The 14,536-nt window shown below is 38.4% G+C and overlaps 1 protein-coding gene across 1 annotated transcript; it reads right to left on the bottom strand.

The window, feature by feature from the left end:
• Positions 1-6,207: 6,207 nt before the first annotated feature.
• LOC120348386 (sterile alpha motif domain-containing protein 3-like) lies at positions 6,208-10,507 on the bottom strand. Its single transcript, XM_039418499.2, has 5 exons — positions 9,513-10,507; positions 8,872-9,034; positions 8,636-8,699; positions 7,887-8,052; positions 6,208-7,074 (listed from the first exon to the last, which is right to left on the bottom strand). The coding sequence occupies exons 1-5, from the start codon at positions 10,445-10,447 to the stop codon at positions 6,933-6,935; spliced, it is 1,470 nt and encodes a 489-aa protein (XP_039274433.1). The 5' UTR covers positions 10,448-10,507; the 3' UTR covers positions 6,208-6,932.
• Positions 10,508-14,536: the final 4,029 nt, after the last annotated feature.

Consider the following 14,536-nt stretch of genomic DNA (forward strand, 5'->3'; position numbering starts at 1 on the left):
CGTAACTACGACAGTAATGTAATAGGGCCCCAAAGACTATAATAACTGTCGCCCAAGGCGCGTGGATGGTCACCCGAAATCGAGCAAGCTATTTTTCTCGTTTTCTCGTCGTAACGATCCCGATATGAAAGAGATCACTGGCGTAAGTGAGTTTGTTATCGTAGTCGAATATGCAATTTTGGGCCATCGTAGCTCTATGCTTCGGCAAGCTTCTTGACGTGGTTGTGAGGTCGTAATGACGTAATCTTTGGATGACGGAGCCAGGTGTGGGTTAGGAATAACATATGCAAAAATAATTGTGCCTTGCCAAATATAAGACTTACGGTGTTCAGACAACATGCGCCCTAAATTAGATAATCGGAATCGCCGTTTTCTGTTTCATTTTGGTCTTAAAATTCCGGCGAGCGTATTCCTGATGTTTAGCACGATGCGTCACACCACCGAGCAAACTTAGTGGAATTACGAACGTGTCATAACCTAAAAAGCAGACAGTATCATTACTGCTGTGACAATACCAGAATAACAAACTATTACTACAAACTCTCTACGCTATTACTACAAGCCATGCTCGCGTGATAAATGACAATATCAACATAAATGTTTTGCAGAAGGACGGCTATGTTAAAAGTGATACAAAATCAAACATGGCCATAACATAATTATACTGAATATTCGTCAACAAACATTGAAATTCGATAACGAGAATGTACGCCCGAGGACTCCATCGGGGCCTTTAAACTCTCTTAACAAAGAAGACAATTGTCCGTACTGATCAGCCGAAAGTCCTTCCGTCGATGTAATCACGGACAAAGTATGGTTGAGCTATGCTAATTAAAGACCCTGTGGGTAAGACAGCATCATAGTCCGTTTCATTGTTCATCCAAACGGGTACCTCCTTCTTCGATGGGTCAACCAACGTCAGCGATACGACCAAATTGATGTTGCATTTCTCCAATGGCTCAATAACGGCTACTATGTTAGGTCTCTTGACGGGCCAAGGCTGTATGCAACAATTTCAGAGCAGGCCGGTATAACCACATCCTCCTCTACCGTCACACGACAGCAGGAAACCGATGTTTGGTGCTGCACAGTAACATCTTGCCCTAAAGAACAAAGCGACCCGACGGGAGATACAGAACACAGTCCCATTTGCCAAGATAGTCCATACCTAGAATGCCCATCCGTGACCCTGGATCGGCAACAACAACGGCATGCTCCACAGACCAGCTCCCAATCGTCAGTTTGACATCAAGTGCACCATGAGACACCAATGACTTGCCACTGGCAGTACGCAGTCGTACTTGAGTAAAATGCAGTTCTGGAATGTCCGAATTTTTCTGCAGCATCGAGTAAACAGCGGTGTCAATGAGCGAGACACCGGTATCCAAAATAAAAATAAAACAGGCACGGTATTGACCAAAGCCTTGACATGTCATCCATTAGTCCATGTAAGACAGTGGTTCCCAACCTATTTTGGCTCGCGACCCCCTTTGGTGGTTTACACATACCTCGCGACCCCCTGCCTCACTTTTGGTACTCATCAATAACATAAGCGATAAAGTGAAAGCGCAGTTCTTACCACTTCATGGCAGCTCCTGCCACGAACGAACCGATGGCAGCTCTTGCCGTGGTTATGGCGCTATTACCAGTATATTCACAAAGTCGTGTACCAGATTTTAGTTTATCATGCCGAATTATATTTACCTAAATCTAAAGCCTATACCCAAATCCATCAAAACTGTATCCATAAGAAAAACCCGCATAATTACAAGCGCAAGGCATAACGCAACTTCATGCGTAAAACGCGTATACAACCTCTCTTGCGAGCTTGAGCCATGGATGGATCGTGCTTCACCGATACTCGAATTGTTCTATGAACTTGTGTAACTGGATCGACTCACATAACCATTACGCGACAAAGCATGAACTGGTGTGTCACAGTTGCTGCCGCTGATCTAGAAAGTTAGTTGCCAGGTTAGTAAAAAAAATGATAGAAATTAGTTCAGAGTATTTTACCATTCCTTATGAATTTATTGTTTTGACGTATTTACTAAAAACAGATAGATAACTATGAAAGTGTAATAATATATCACCCAATCGCAGTACAATCATGAAAAAATATATCGATGCCCTTTTGAAATTTGCTGCTACTTTACGGTGAATATCTGGCAAAGATAAATTCAACGTCTTTGATATCCACTACATTTTGCAAAGTATGTCGGCGAGTTGCAGTACTGTAAAATAAACGGAATGTTGATAATGCGCATTTTAAAGTGTGATTTCACGGATACTCAAGGGTAATTTGGTTGATGCCCCGGATATATTACAAATCTTCATTACTGGCTCGACGAAAGTCAGGTAAGGTGTTTTCCGATTTTTTAAGCCAGATCTACCGGTACCTAAATTTTCCAGCAGACTGGGCGCTCGCTCCATAAGTGCTTGTACCAATATGGAGGTAACTAATGTTGTTCACCTTATTCTTTACATCAAGACGTGTAAAGGGGTTGAAACCTATGGGCTGGCGGTATATTAACTTGGCTAACACAGACAGTCCCCGAACTCGAAATAGAACTAGCATAGCATAAGGAAAATCCAGGCTTGTCCATGGGACATATTTTTCTGTCTCATTGCCATATCATAGCAATTATGCCTGTCCCATCCCATGGGATTCCCATTAGAATAAAATTCAATAAAAATTGCTAAATTTAGGTTCTAGGGTCTACTAAATAGGACTACGTGTACGAATAGACATGCAAAACAACAAAACTTACGGACATTGTTAACTTTATAATCATAATTATTAGACATGTGTCCATCACCCTTTTCACGAAGTATATTGTTAATGCTGAATATATTTTGCTCTTTATAACTAACAAGAGAGCTATGCTCAAGTATATAAACACGAAGTCCATAACAAAATGTTTTACCATCATTTCCCCGAAAATCATACGGTTTTCGTGTCCCATGGGAAATACAAATATGACGTTTTCCATGGGAATCCCATTCCCATGGACAAGCCTGGTAAATCGGAATAAATTTATGGCCTGAACTGGTACACACGCTACGAGAGTACCGTCTACTATACGGTAGTGACCTCAACTCGGCGTGGACTGTAACCTAAATGCTCGCTTAGTGTTTAGTAGTTATATTGAGAATCTTGTACTTAAACTTTGTACTCGTTCCAAAATAGCTGGTGGTTCCGAGTTGGAAATGGCGCCAAACCATGTACCAGAAAATTCGGCAAAATCTAAAATAGCACGCTCCCACTTATCCTAAAGAGCATAAAACAAATTGAAGTAAATGTTACAAAAATTACAAATGTCAATTAAACATCCCTCGCATTAAAATACTGTACTAGACAACGTTTTGCCGTACTTTAGCGCTACCACAGATAGTTACTTGGTGCTGCAAGGTATTTCATAACGATTGGCCTGGTCTTTACTTCAGTTACGATTTTTATATTTATGACGGGAAAGAGAAAAACCACAGAGTGGGCCACCGAGATTCATTTACTTATACATCACACGTTTTTATTTAACATAACTTAAAAAAATAGAAGAATCTAAATGATAAAGTATCAGACTTCCTTAGTATGAAGGTGTTCCCATGTGTCATATAAAAGTGTTCCCATTATTGAAACAATAATATTTGGAGGGAATATTGCTCCCTGTAGGACTCAAAAATTTTAAAAACTATAAGTTCATTAAATGCAAAGACGAAAGTAAATAACTCGAATCAAAAAAAAATAATTAAATGAGGGTAAAATGCAATGAAAAGAAAGTCAATTTATTAATTAGAAATATTCACGAAACAAAGTTCACTCCATTTTAATTGTCATCTTGGCGCTTCTACCGTAAAAACAAAAACAAAAGTAAATCACTCGAATCATGAAATTAATCAAATGGGGGTAAAATACAATGAAAATAAATAAAATTTACTCAATTAGAAATATATACAATATTCATAAAACAAAATACACTTCATTGAGTAAATTTAAAGTGTTCTAATATTCCATAAAAAGTGTTCACATGAATGAAATCATTAATACAGTATTTGATAGACATCTAGGGACTTTCTCATTATAAAAGTTTTCCCATTGATTAAAGTGAAACAGTAAATTTTGGAGTGGAATCTCTAGGCCAGTAGTTACCAACCTATCATATGCCGTGGGCCTCTCCAAACTAGCAGGAAAAAGAAAGACGAAAGAATATGAAAGTAATATCCTTCCAGGTGCGTTTTCAATATGGCATCAAAAGTCTTCCCTTAGATTGAAGTAAAACAGTAATATTTGAAGTGAAATGTCTAGGCCAGTGGTTCCAAACCTTTCATATATCGTGGGTCCCTCCCAATGGCATTTAGCACTCATGGCCTCCCTGTTTATCTTTCCATGGTAATATGTTACCATGGTTAGTAGTTTCCAAAGCCCATTATGTTCAAACAATTCATGCTCAAGAAAGGGATTCACTCTGTGACGTCATTTATCAAGCAATGAAACTTAACATAATAGTTTACTTTGAAAACCATACACGGCCTTCATTTGTATAAAAGTGTTCCCATTGATAAAAGTAAAACAGTAAAATTTTAAAAGGGATCTCTGTGCCTATGGACAAGGAATAAAAAAAAAAAATAATAGTAATACCCTGGTAAAGTGCATCTTCCATATGAACCATTCCGATCTGCCAAGAAAAATGGGAACTTGAAAATAAAGCTTTTTTCATATTGAAGTGTTCCCATGAAATAAAATAACACAGGAAAGGTTTGGCTATGAATTGTGCCGCATGGGTCCCAAAAAAATAAAACAATCGCCATTCAGCGATTAATTTCTCATTTAACTCAGAAATGTTCTAACAGTCTCAAGATACAATTTAGCGGAAAATGAAGAAATATGGAAATTCCGTTCAGAAATTGTAAAAAATATATAAACAGAGAAGACCTTATTTTAAGTAAAAATATGGAGTGAGGTAATTTTTAAAAATATTCAGCAAATCAACCAAATTTACAAGTAATTTCCAAGATGACCAAATATGATTACATCCTGAAATATTGCTTTATCTATGAATCATGCTTGATCAGTCGTTTATAAGACATGCAATTAAAATGAGATATTGAGAATAGCAAAGTATATATATCAATGGTATACGCAAGTAAAAGTGCCGAATCTTTTTAACAGTAAGGTTCTCAATTACACAACGAGAATCAAATGTAAATAAGAGGTTTGAGATAATTTTGTAAGTTACGAATTGCTGCTAAGCTGAAAAAACGTAATACTTTAGCTTTGAATAGAAATAAATTTTAATTATTCTCAGGAACAAATTACCGTATTCAGTTTTCGAATGTTTATTCCGTAATATGAAAAAGTGATTTTCAAACACTGAAAACTAGAGTAACTGAAATATCAATCTGAAATCTTAGTCTCTGGTTTACAAAATATTTTGGTTGATTTTAAATTAACTGGGATCTATTGCACTAACAAACAGGATACAAATATAAAAGAGATGAGTGAATATTCATTGTTTGAGATAATTTCAGTAGAATACGATTTGCCGCGAATTAGCAATGCGACATCAGGTTAATTTTGCACGAGTGCTTTTTAGTTTTTTTCTCAACTTTTCAATTAATTTCTCTCTCGCAGCTTCATTATCATAATCAGTGGCCTTCTCAGAGGCTTCAATCGCTTTAATATAATAAAGTTCTGCCTCTGGATATTTCCGCAGCTTATAATACGCTCCACCAATACTGCACAACAATGAACCGTAGATTTTATATTCTGAAGCGTTTGAACCGAACTGTTGCTCAAGAACTCCAAGTCCGTCGGTAAATATTTTTATACCTTTCTCATTTTCACTTGCCATGACATAGGTGGGCCCTATGCAACGCGCGCACCAAGCCTGACTCAATGTTTTTTGCACTGGATCAGCGTTTTCTATTGTGTGTGAATCTTCAAGCATTTCTATCATGTATTTTATGCCGTAGTCTTCTCCTATAATTTTAGATCGACCACCGGCTTCTATCATTTGATTTGTGGCTTGATGGATGTCATGAATACAAATTTCAATCCAATGTATAACGTCATCGGGTGATGTTGCGCTACACTGTTAAAAAAATTTTCCCAAATTTACTAAAAAAAAATGGCAGCAAAAGTACTGGCCCCATGTAAAAAAAATTACGAGCCCTAGCAGTAGTATTATGAACAGTATTTTCAGTAAATTTACAGAGATTGATGGTAGCAAAAATTACTATAAAACTGTAAAAAATACTACTTTTTTGACGGCAGTAAACCTACCCACCAGTAGTAATATTTTTTACCTTAAAATAGTAAATAAAATTACTATCTCGATGGCAGCTACCTTACCCGACAGTAGTACCATACAATACTAGCATGATGGTAATTTCTCACTCGCGATGACCGAACCACTACGAGAGTAGCAAAGATCTACTGGCACGACACAACAGTAAACACACAGAATATTACAGTTAAAATAAAAAAAACGAGATTCTGGAAACGAAAATCATTTTATTACAATTAATATTTTTAGCATAAATACACACTGAATGCCTTTAAGGCTTGTAAAAAACAGTTTCGAAAGAAATTTCATCAAATTGCCTCAGTACTGATACAAGTACATTGTATGTGTAAAGCTACACACAATAATAACCCAGTATTGTAAGACTCACAGATAACTCACATATTTTTTAACCTGGTGGAAATAAGTGTGGCTTATTCACTGAAAAAACTTTGTCATCCCTGCTATCTAGCATATTCCATTTTCAAGTTTTCTCTTCTAGATTTGAGCTTTTTTGTGACTTTGAGCAAAAATAGGCATGCAATGAAAAAAAATAAAAAAAAGCTTAATGGAATCAGATTCGGAAAAATTCGATTCGAAAAAAAATGTATCCGGAAGTGGCAACCCTAGCAGTAACACCACCAAAGTTTACACATCAATTTCTAACAACGGCACATATAACGCCTGTGATAGATTCACTCTTCTTGCAAGGCCGATTACTTTTGCATTAACGTCTTTGCCTTTACTTTTTTTCGACTTAGTGCCGCTGGGGTTTATGTCACCGAAGAACCTGAAAAAAGGCAGAACTTAAATGGCGAATAGGTTTCACATATGAAATTTGGAAAACGTCCTGTTATCTCACCACCAAAATAGTAAAAACACAAACACTGGACAAAAATAGTAAAAATGTCAGGTATTTATAATGTATCGTGCCTTGCCAAGGGATAAACAAAAAACTGTCAGTGGGCCAGGAATGCAATTGCCAAACCAGATAGCTACAGATCCTCCTAGCCCCCAGTTGTCGCAAATCGCAATAGGCTCATCCGCTCGTTGACATTCGATTGCAAATGCAGCAATTGAAAAATATTGTATTAATTTCTGTCATTAGTAATGATTTTTTGCAAATATATCAAAAATTTCCTGCTACAAAATGGAGAGCACAGTGACATCGTTTTAAATTGAAGTTCACTAAAATAGGATTGTTGTGAGTTCATTTTTCACATATGAATGTAAAACATATTAGATTAGGAGGAAACATGTAAACATGTGTGGTACCGCCAGTCAGTCATGATTTATTTTAACCATTAATCGGTACCGTACCGATGAATGGTTAAAATAAATCATGACTATTATTAAACACCTAAAAACTGTTTAACTAATTAAATTATTCCCAGCCCTACTCGTGGCCCAGTCCCCAGGGTATGGACACCACGAGTTTGTGCAAGTCCAGTCACATATTTCATTTTCACAACCCATTTTTTGTATTGTATGTCATCAAATAACACTACATGACAGAAGTAACAGGTAATTCATCAACAACGTGTACATTGTGCCAACAGCAAGAATTATATCAGCACTGTAGACTAGCACATTTTTTCTTACCTCTGAATAAAATCAAACGTCAGCAAGGCCTTCTTTGGATATTCTATGTTGAAAACATAGAACGAAGCAAACTGAAAAGCCACCGCTTCAAAAAACGATCTACAGGAACACACCACTTCTCGTTCAGCGATGACGTAAAAAGTCTCAGCAGTCGCTACCGTGTTACCTGAAACACAAGATTGTAAACTTTAGCTTCGAATCTATAGGCTTATGAATAAAGTGAAAGTCACTTGACAGGTTGATTAATCTTATTATCTCAACTTCTAAAGCCAACTAATAACAAATACACTTACTAGAGGTGGACGATTAGTGATTTTTTTATAATATGCAATTACACAATTATTAATTGTATAATAGTACGATCATCTCAAAATTGGCTTTGGCTATATATTTAATATAGCAGACATGGATTTGTACTTATTTTCACTCACCGTTGATAGCGAGCGTAACACTGATAGAACGAAGGGAGAACTTATTATATTGATGAGGCTTATGATAAGCATTACGTTCTTTCAGAAATATTATATTTCATATTTCAAGCAATGCATACTGTGACGCAACAGTTAAAGCAGGTAGCATGACAGAAGCTGGTGATATCATTTTATAATAATCACAACTGAGAAGTATATGGCGACACAAAATGGCCTTTGAAAAAGTTGCAGAATTAATCACAGGAAAACAGCTATCATATCATATTTCGAAATTGTTCCTGATATTCACAATTACATCGCTCACCTCTTAACACTTACCTATGCAAGCAATAAATGGAGATTTTGGAATATCTTCTAATATCTGGGGAAAAGTGGTTTCTTTCTGAAAATAGGCAAAGTAGTGAATAAATATGCAAAAAAATTCCGTTAACCACTATCATGCAGTTAGTTTCCAATTAATTTGCAGTCGGCTCACAAAACTTTATAGGAACAGTGTTGTGCACAAGTTACATTACTCTTGATGCGAAAACTTTCAAAAAAAGCATAGAACATACCTGGAAACACTTAAATATTTGGTTTAGGTCCTCTCCGAAATAATAGGCGATCAACGTGACCACCCCAGTCGATTTTGGTAATTCAGTTTTCAGATTCTTTGATTCCGATTTTGAAGAACTTATAAATTCAGAAATTTTCTTATTGGTTGAACATTTCAATGTCCTAAATAATAATGCCTGAGTAAGTGATCCACTTTCTGATTGAATGACACTAAGTACTGGTAATTTCATAGAGGTTGGCTCATCGACCTTGCGATTAGTTACATAATTTGTTCCTATTGCAAGACTGAAGAGAGATGAAAGTAACATTAAATTACAGCCTGCTTGGAAAAGAAAGGGCAATTATTGTCAAGCAATTATTACACAGACATGGAAACAGACAACCTCTAGAGCACACTATGTCGCATGTGGTACCAGCCTGCAAGAACAGGTGCACAATAACTAGGGTACTTGATTATGAAGTAAAATAAAGAATAGAAGAACTTCAGAATATTTAAGTATAGCCTAACCTCAGATAAGTTATAACCTCTTATAGGAAGCAATAAATAATGGGCACAAGAAGGCTTTCAACAAAAACTCTGCAAGGCATAGCATTCGAATGAAAATTATCTTGCAAAGTATCAGATATTTGTGCAACTTACTTGTAAATGCATATGGAATTGTCTTCAAGTTTTTTTAAAATATTCTTTTTAGCTTCTGTTTTACCAACCAATGTTTCATAATGGCGCATTAAACAGATTCCATCGAACAAGTGTGGCCATAACTCCTTGATCCCACTGATGCTTTGATTTTGATTTATATGCTTTCGTTGAAGAGGGAAGGTCTGTTTCATATATTCTTCCACTTTTCCCAAATCCTGATCAGACTTTGATAATGTGTACTCATGCTTGAGCCACATTCTAAGTTGTTCAAGTTCCCCTTCATTATCTGTTTCAGGACCCCAAAGCACACAGCCATATCTGTCAACATCTACTTGTTCTTCCACCTTAGGCTGTTGGCTTCTCTTCTTTGATGTGGACTTCCGCAAGTTGTCAATACGCCAAACCATTTGTTGGGTCAGGTAGGAATAGCCAGACCCAATGACTTCACCTTCAGGTCCACTTGTATCTTGGAAAGACTTTGGATATCTACGTATGACCCTTTTAGCAATAGTCGACAATTCTGCCCTTGACGGCTTGGAACTGCCCGACCACTTCAGGACAGAGTCCACAAGAATGCGAACAAACTCACTTCTTCTGGCTGATGGAACAACTGTGCCATTTTTGCACATTTCAATTATGTCAGTGGGAAAGTCTTTCCAAGATATCACAAAGTTTTCTGCATTGCAAGATGAAGAGGAATCGCTGAATAGTTCAGTTGCATCGGATGAAATATCCAGACATAGACTATCTTTCCAGTATGCAACAATTTTCCGGGCCAATATGACAGACACCACACCATAGAGGTCTTCCTCTTTAATAAGCAAGAGATCAGAAGAATCTTCGACGCCAAGGTCTCTTAATTTCACATCCAGGTCTTGTATTGCTTGGTTATTCAAACCAATTTTAGACAGTTCATTCAAATTTATATTAGCCATTACTAAAATCTTCAGCAGTGCCAGCGAGAACTAAAACATTTATTGAAATCACAGAAGAAATAAAATAAAAGAAGAAGAAATAAAATGTCCTAACAGTATTAGGATATGTATATAATACAGTGTAAAGCGCCAAATACGTTCCGACCAAGATGGCCGCCTTGTAGACTTTGTAGCTATAATTGAATTCATCTGTCTGTTACCGGTACCGTACCTATTGTTGCCACCGACTTGTAACGTTTGAACGTATCACATCACCATAGGCTACCGGTAAGTTACATCTATTCCGAAACAAATACTGAAATAGCCAATTCAGATTTTTACTCTTGGTCGTCGATAGATACTGGTGCCGGTAACACGGCGAAACTAACGCAGTGTGTAAGCATGTCGCTGTATACAGGTACGGTACCATTAGATGCTGATGTACACGGTATTTAAAGAATATTTTGGTCTACCAACTACAAGTCTACTACTGTAACACAAACATGCTCAATTAACGCATGAAAAGCTACAAAAACCAACCGCCTAAAATAAACATCTACAAAAACCAACCGCCTAAAATAAACATCCACTAACGACAAAGAGCCTCGCTTACCGAGTCCTAATTCCTAAACCAGAAAAAGCGCGGGCTACAGGCACGTGACATTTGAGTGATGTCATAATTGGCACATTACCGGTACCAAATGACCTGTGACGGTAAAGAGAAGGATTAAAATATAGGAAACTTTGTTCTCTGCAAAAAGTACCAGTACCGGTACCTCAATAATCAGACCACTACCCGTGGTAAATCCGCACCTACCGTACAGACCGTTGCTAACACAATCATCAAACTCAGACTCAAGCTATTGCATACTTAACATGCGTACCGCATTCAGTTTTCATACGCACGCAACCGATGCTGAGCTCCCAAACAGCTTAGCGTCCCAGCCGAGATGCGCGGCACAAGGAAACTCGAAATCAAAAATGCTGCGCACGCAACCTGCCCCGTGGAGTTTTTGCGGATGAATATTTGGACAAATAGGTCCGCTTACTTCCGGAAAAATAAGATATAAAACAATATCTTATCTTGTCTAATGCAATAGCAAAACAATCAGAATTTTTGGGTGATGAACCAAAATAATTCTAGAATAAAATTAATTCAAATTAATTTGATACCCAGAGCAAAATTTAGATGAAATTTTAAAGTATTTAAATTTGCTTCGTGACTATATCGCATGCGTAGGTAGATAAATTCGTTCATTGGAAAGAATAGTTACTCGTAAATTAGAGGAACTTAGATTTTTTTTACTTTTTCCAAGTATACAAATCTTTTTACTATTTTTCTGTTATATTAATTACTAACTGATCAGTGAAATTACTACTTTTTCCAAGTATACAAATCTTTTTACTATTTTTCTGTTATATTAATTACTAACTGATCAGTGAAATTACTATTCATTAGTAAACTATTAACAAACAAGCACCCTGATTGGCTTAGCTAAGCAAGTCACGTGATTTCAATAAAATACTCGAAAAATTAGTAAAAATTTACTAGAAAAATTAGTATATTTACTAATTTTTTTAACAGTGTAGCCTTATAAATATCACTTGCTGCTCGAAGCAAAATTATAGCGCGAATGTGAGCGGAGTTCGAAATCAAGTCCATGGCGAAGGCTCCGACGTCTTCCGCACTGGTTACCGATGACGTCATCAAAATATTTCTGAGTTTGCCAATAGCCTTTTCTGCCTTGTTTTCTTTGCCAAGATGTATAAAACACTCGATCATCATAAGTATTGTATCGAAATCCTGATGGTTTTGCAGGGTTGACAGTTCTTCTAAGATCGAGACTGCCTCTTCATATTTAGACTCGTCGATTAGCTCGAAAGATTTTTCTGAAAATGAAATATGCTTTATAACTAATCGCAAACGCATAATTTGCTAATATGATAAGCATTTCATATATGGTATCTCACACTCTTTGTCAAATATTTCTAAGGACTAAAAGCATAGACAAGCTCATTTATAGGTATGGCACACGTGACCCGACCCCCTACCCGCACCATTGCGCATGTTAAAAGTACAGGGAATTACTTCGAGAAGCGACACAAACACACTGAGGAATACGTTAGAAAAAAAATGCGATGTAATTCTGTAGTTGCTTCATTAACTTCGTCTTAGTATTCTCGGATTTAAGTCGTTAAATGTCAATCACAAAACTGTTACAATTCTCGTAAACGAACATGATAACTGAAAAATGAAGGTAACTTTGCTGAATTATCAACATCATATGGAAGAAAAAAAAAATAATAAAAATGCGAAGCAAATGTTGCTAATGATAGCACTTCATTACTCAATGTTTAGGGCATACACTGCGATATAGTAACTGTAATTAGCAACTCACTAATTTTGGAAAGATGGAATCTTTCCGGTTTGGCGTCGAATACTCAACTTATTATTCTCTTGGCGACGCGGAGGGCATAGGATTTGAACCCGGGATGTATAACACGCAATGTTCACATAGTTGTTAGTATTTTCACTTACTTCGCAGCCTTGACATCTTCAGAGGGTTATTTCCACCTGCTGCAGTGTTTCGGGGTGGTTGCGGCCCACTTCTACTGAGAGGCGTTGGCGGCCCACTTCTACTGAAAGCTGGTGGTGGCATACTCCTCCTCGGAGGCGGTGGCGACATACATATATTGGGAGGTGATGGCGGCCCACTTCTATTGAGAGGCGGTGGCAGCCCACTTATATTGGGAGGCGGTGGCGGCCCACTTCTATTGAGAGGCGGTGACGGCCCACTTGTTCTAGAAGGCAGTGACGACACACTTCTACTGAGAGGCCGTGGCGGCCCTCTTCTATTGGAAGGCGGTGGCGGCCCCCTCCTTATGGAAGGCGGTGGCGGCCCACTTCTAATGGGAGGCGGTGGCGGCCCACTTCTATTGGAAGTCGGTGGCGGCCCACTTCTAATGGGAGGCGGTGGCGGCCCACTTCTATTGGAAGGCGGTGGCGGCCCCCTTCTATTGGAAGGCGGTGGCGGCCCCCTTCTATTGGAAGGTGGTGGCGGCCCACTTCTGATGGGAGGCGGTGGCGGCCCTCTTCTATTGGAAGGTGGTGGCGGCCCACTCATATTGGGAGGCGGTGGCGGCCCCCTTCTATTAGAAGGCGGTGGCGGCCCCCTTCTATTGGAAGGCGGTGGCGGCCCCCTTCTATTGGAAGGTGGTGGCGGCCCCATTCTATTGGAAGGCAGTGGCGGCCCCCTTCTATTGGAAGGCGGTGGCGGTCCACTTCTATTGGAAGGCGGTGGCGGTCCCCTTCTATTGGAAGGCAGGGGCAGCCCCATTCTATTGGAAGGCAGTGGCGGCCCCCTTCTATTGGAAGGCAGTGGCGGCCCCCTTCTATTGGAAGGCGGTGGCGGTCCACTTCTATTGGAAGGCGGTGGCGGCCCACTTCTAATGGGAGGCGGTGGCAGACCTCGATTTTGTTGGACCAATTCGTCTCTTGTAGATTTATTCGTAATTTCTTGGACTCTGACATCACCTAAAATATGAATTTCTGATAAAACATACTGTATGTTCTAGAATCAATTCATTTTGTGGGAAAATGGGACTACCACAACCACACACCCTAAACGGTAAGTCTACTCGATGGCCATAAATGTGAATTATAAATTAACCTAGTTCTTTCTGCCTATCATTTCGTTGCCGGGGTGTGTTATTTATTGCAATGATAAAATGCATTTTTCTTATTATAACGTGATTCTCCTTCCCCAACTAGCTGCACATACCATAACCAACCTTTCTTTTTAATTGCGCCACTTTGATGATCCCCTGGATTACTTGGCGACAAATTCAAGGCTTCGACAACTTCAGCGATATTCTCTGGTGGAACGTTGTCAGCTGCCTGTTGTTGCCCGACATTTTGAGCATCCTGTTGTTCGGCTTCCTGTGAAATTATAATCTGTCCGATATCCTCTGTAACAATCTCAGTTGTCTTTGTTCTGGATAAAATATAACAACATACATAAAGGGAGACAAACTGGCCACATCTCGCTGACTGTGATCATCCGATCGGTTGTGATTATGAGAGTTCGAGCTTTTTTCTAGAAATTAAGC

This window comes from Styela clava, chromosome 4 (genome assembly GCF_964204865.1).
Source record: "Styela clava chromosome 4, kaStyClav1.hap1.2, whole genome shotgun sequence".
NCBI classification, from domain to species: domain Eukaryota; kingdom Metazoa; phylum Chordata; class Ascidiacea; order Stolidobranchia; family Styelidae; genus Styela; species Styela clava.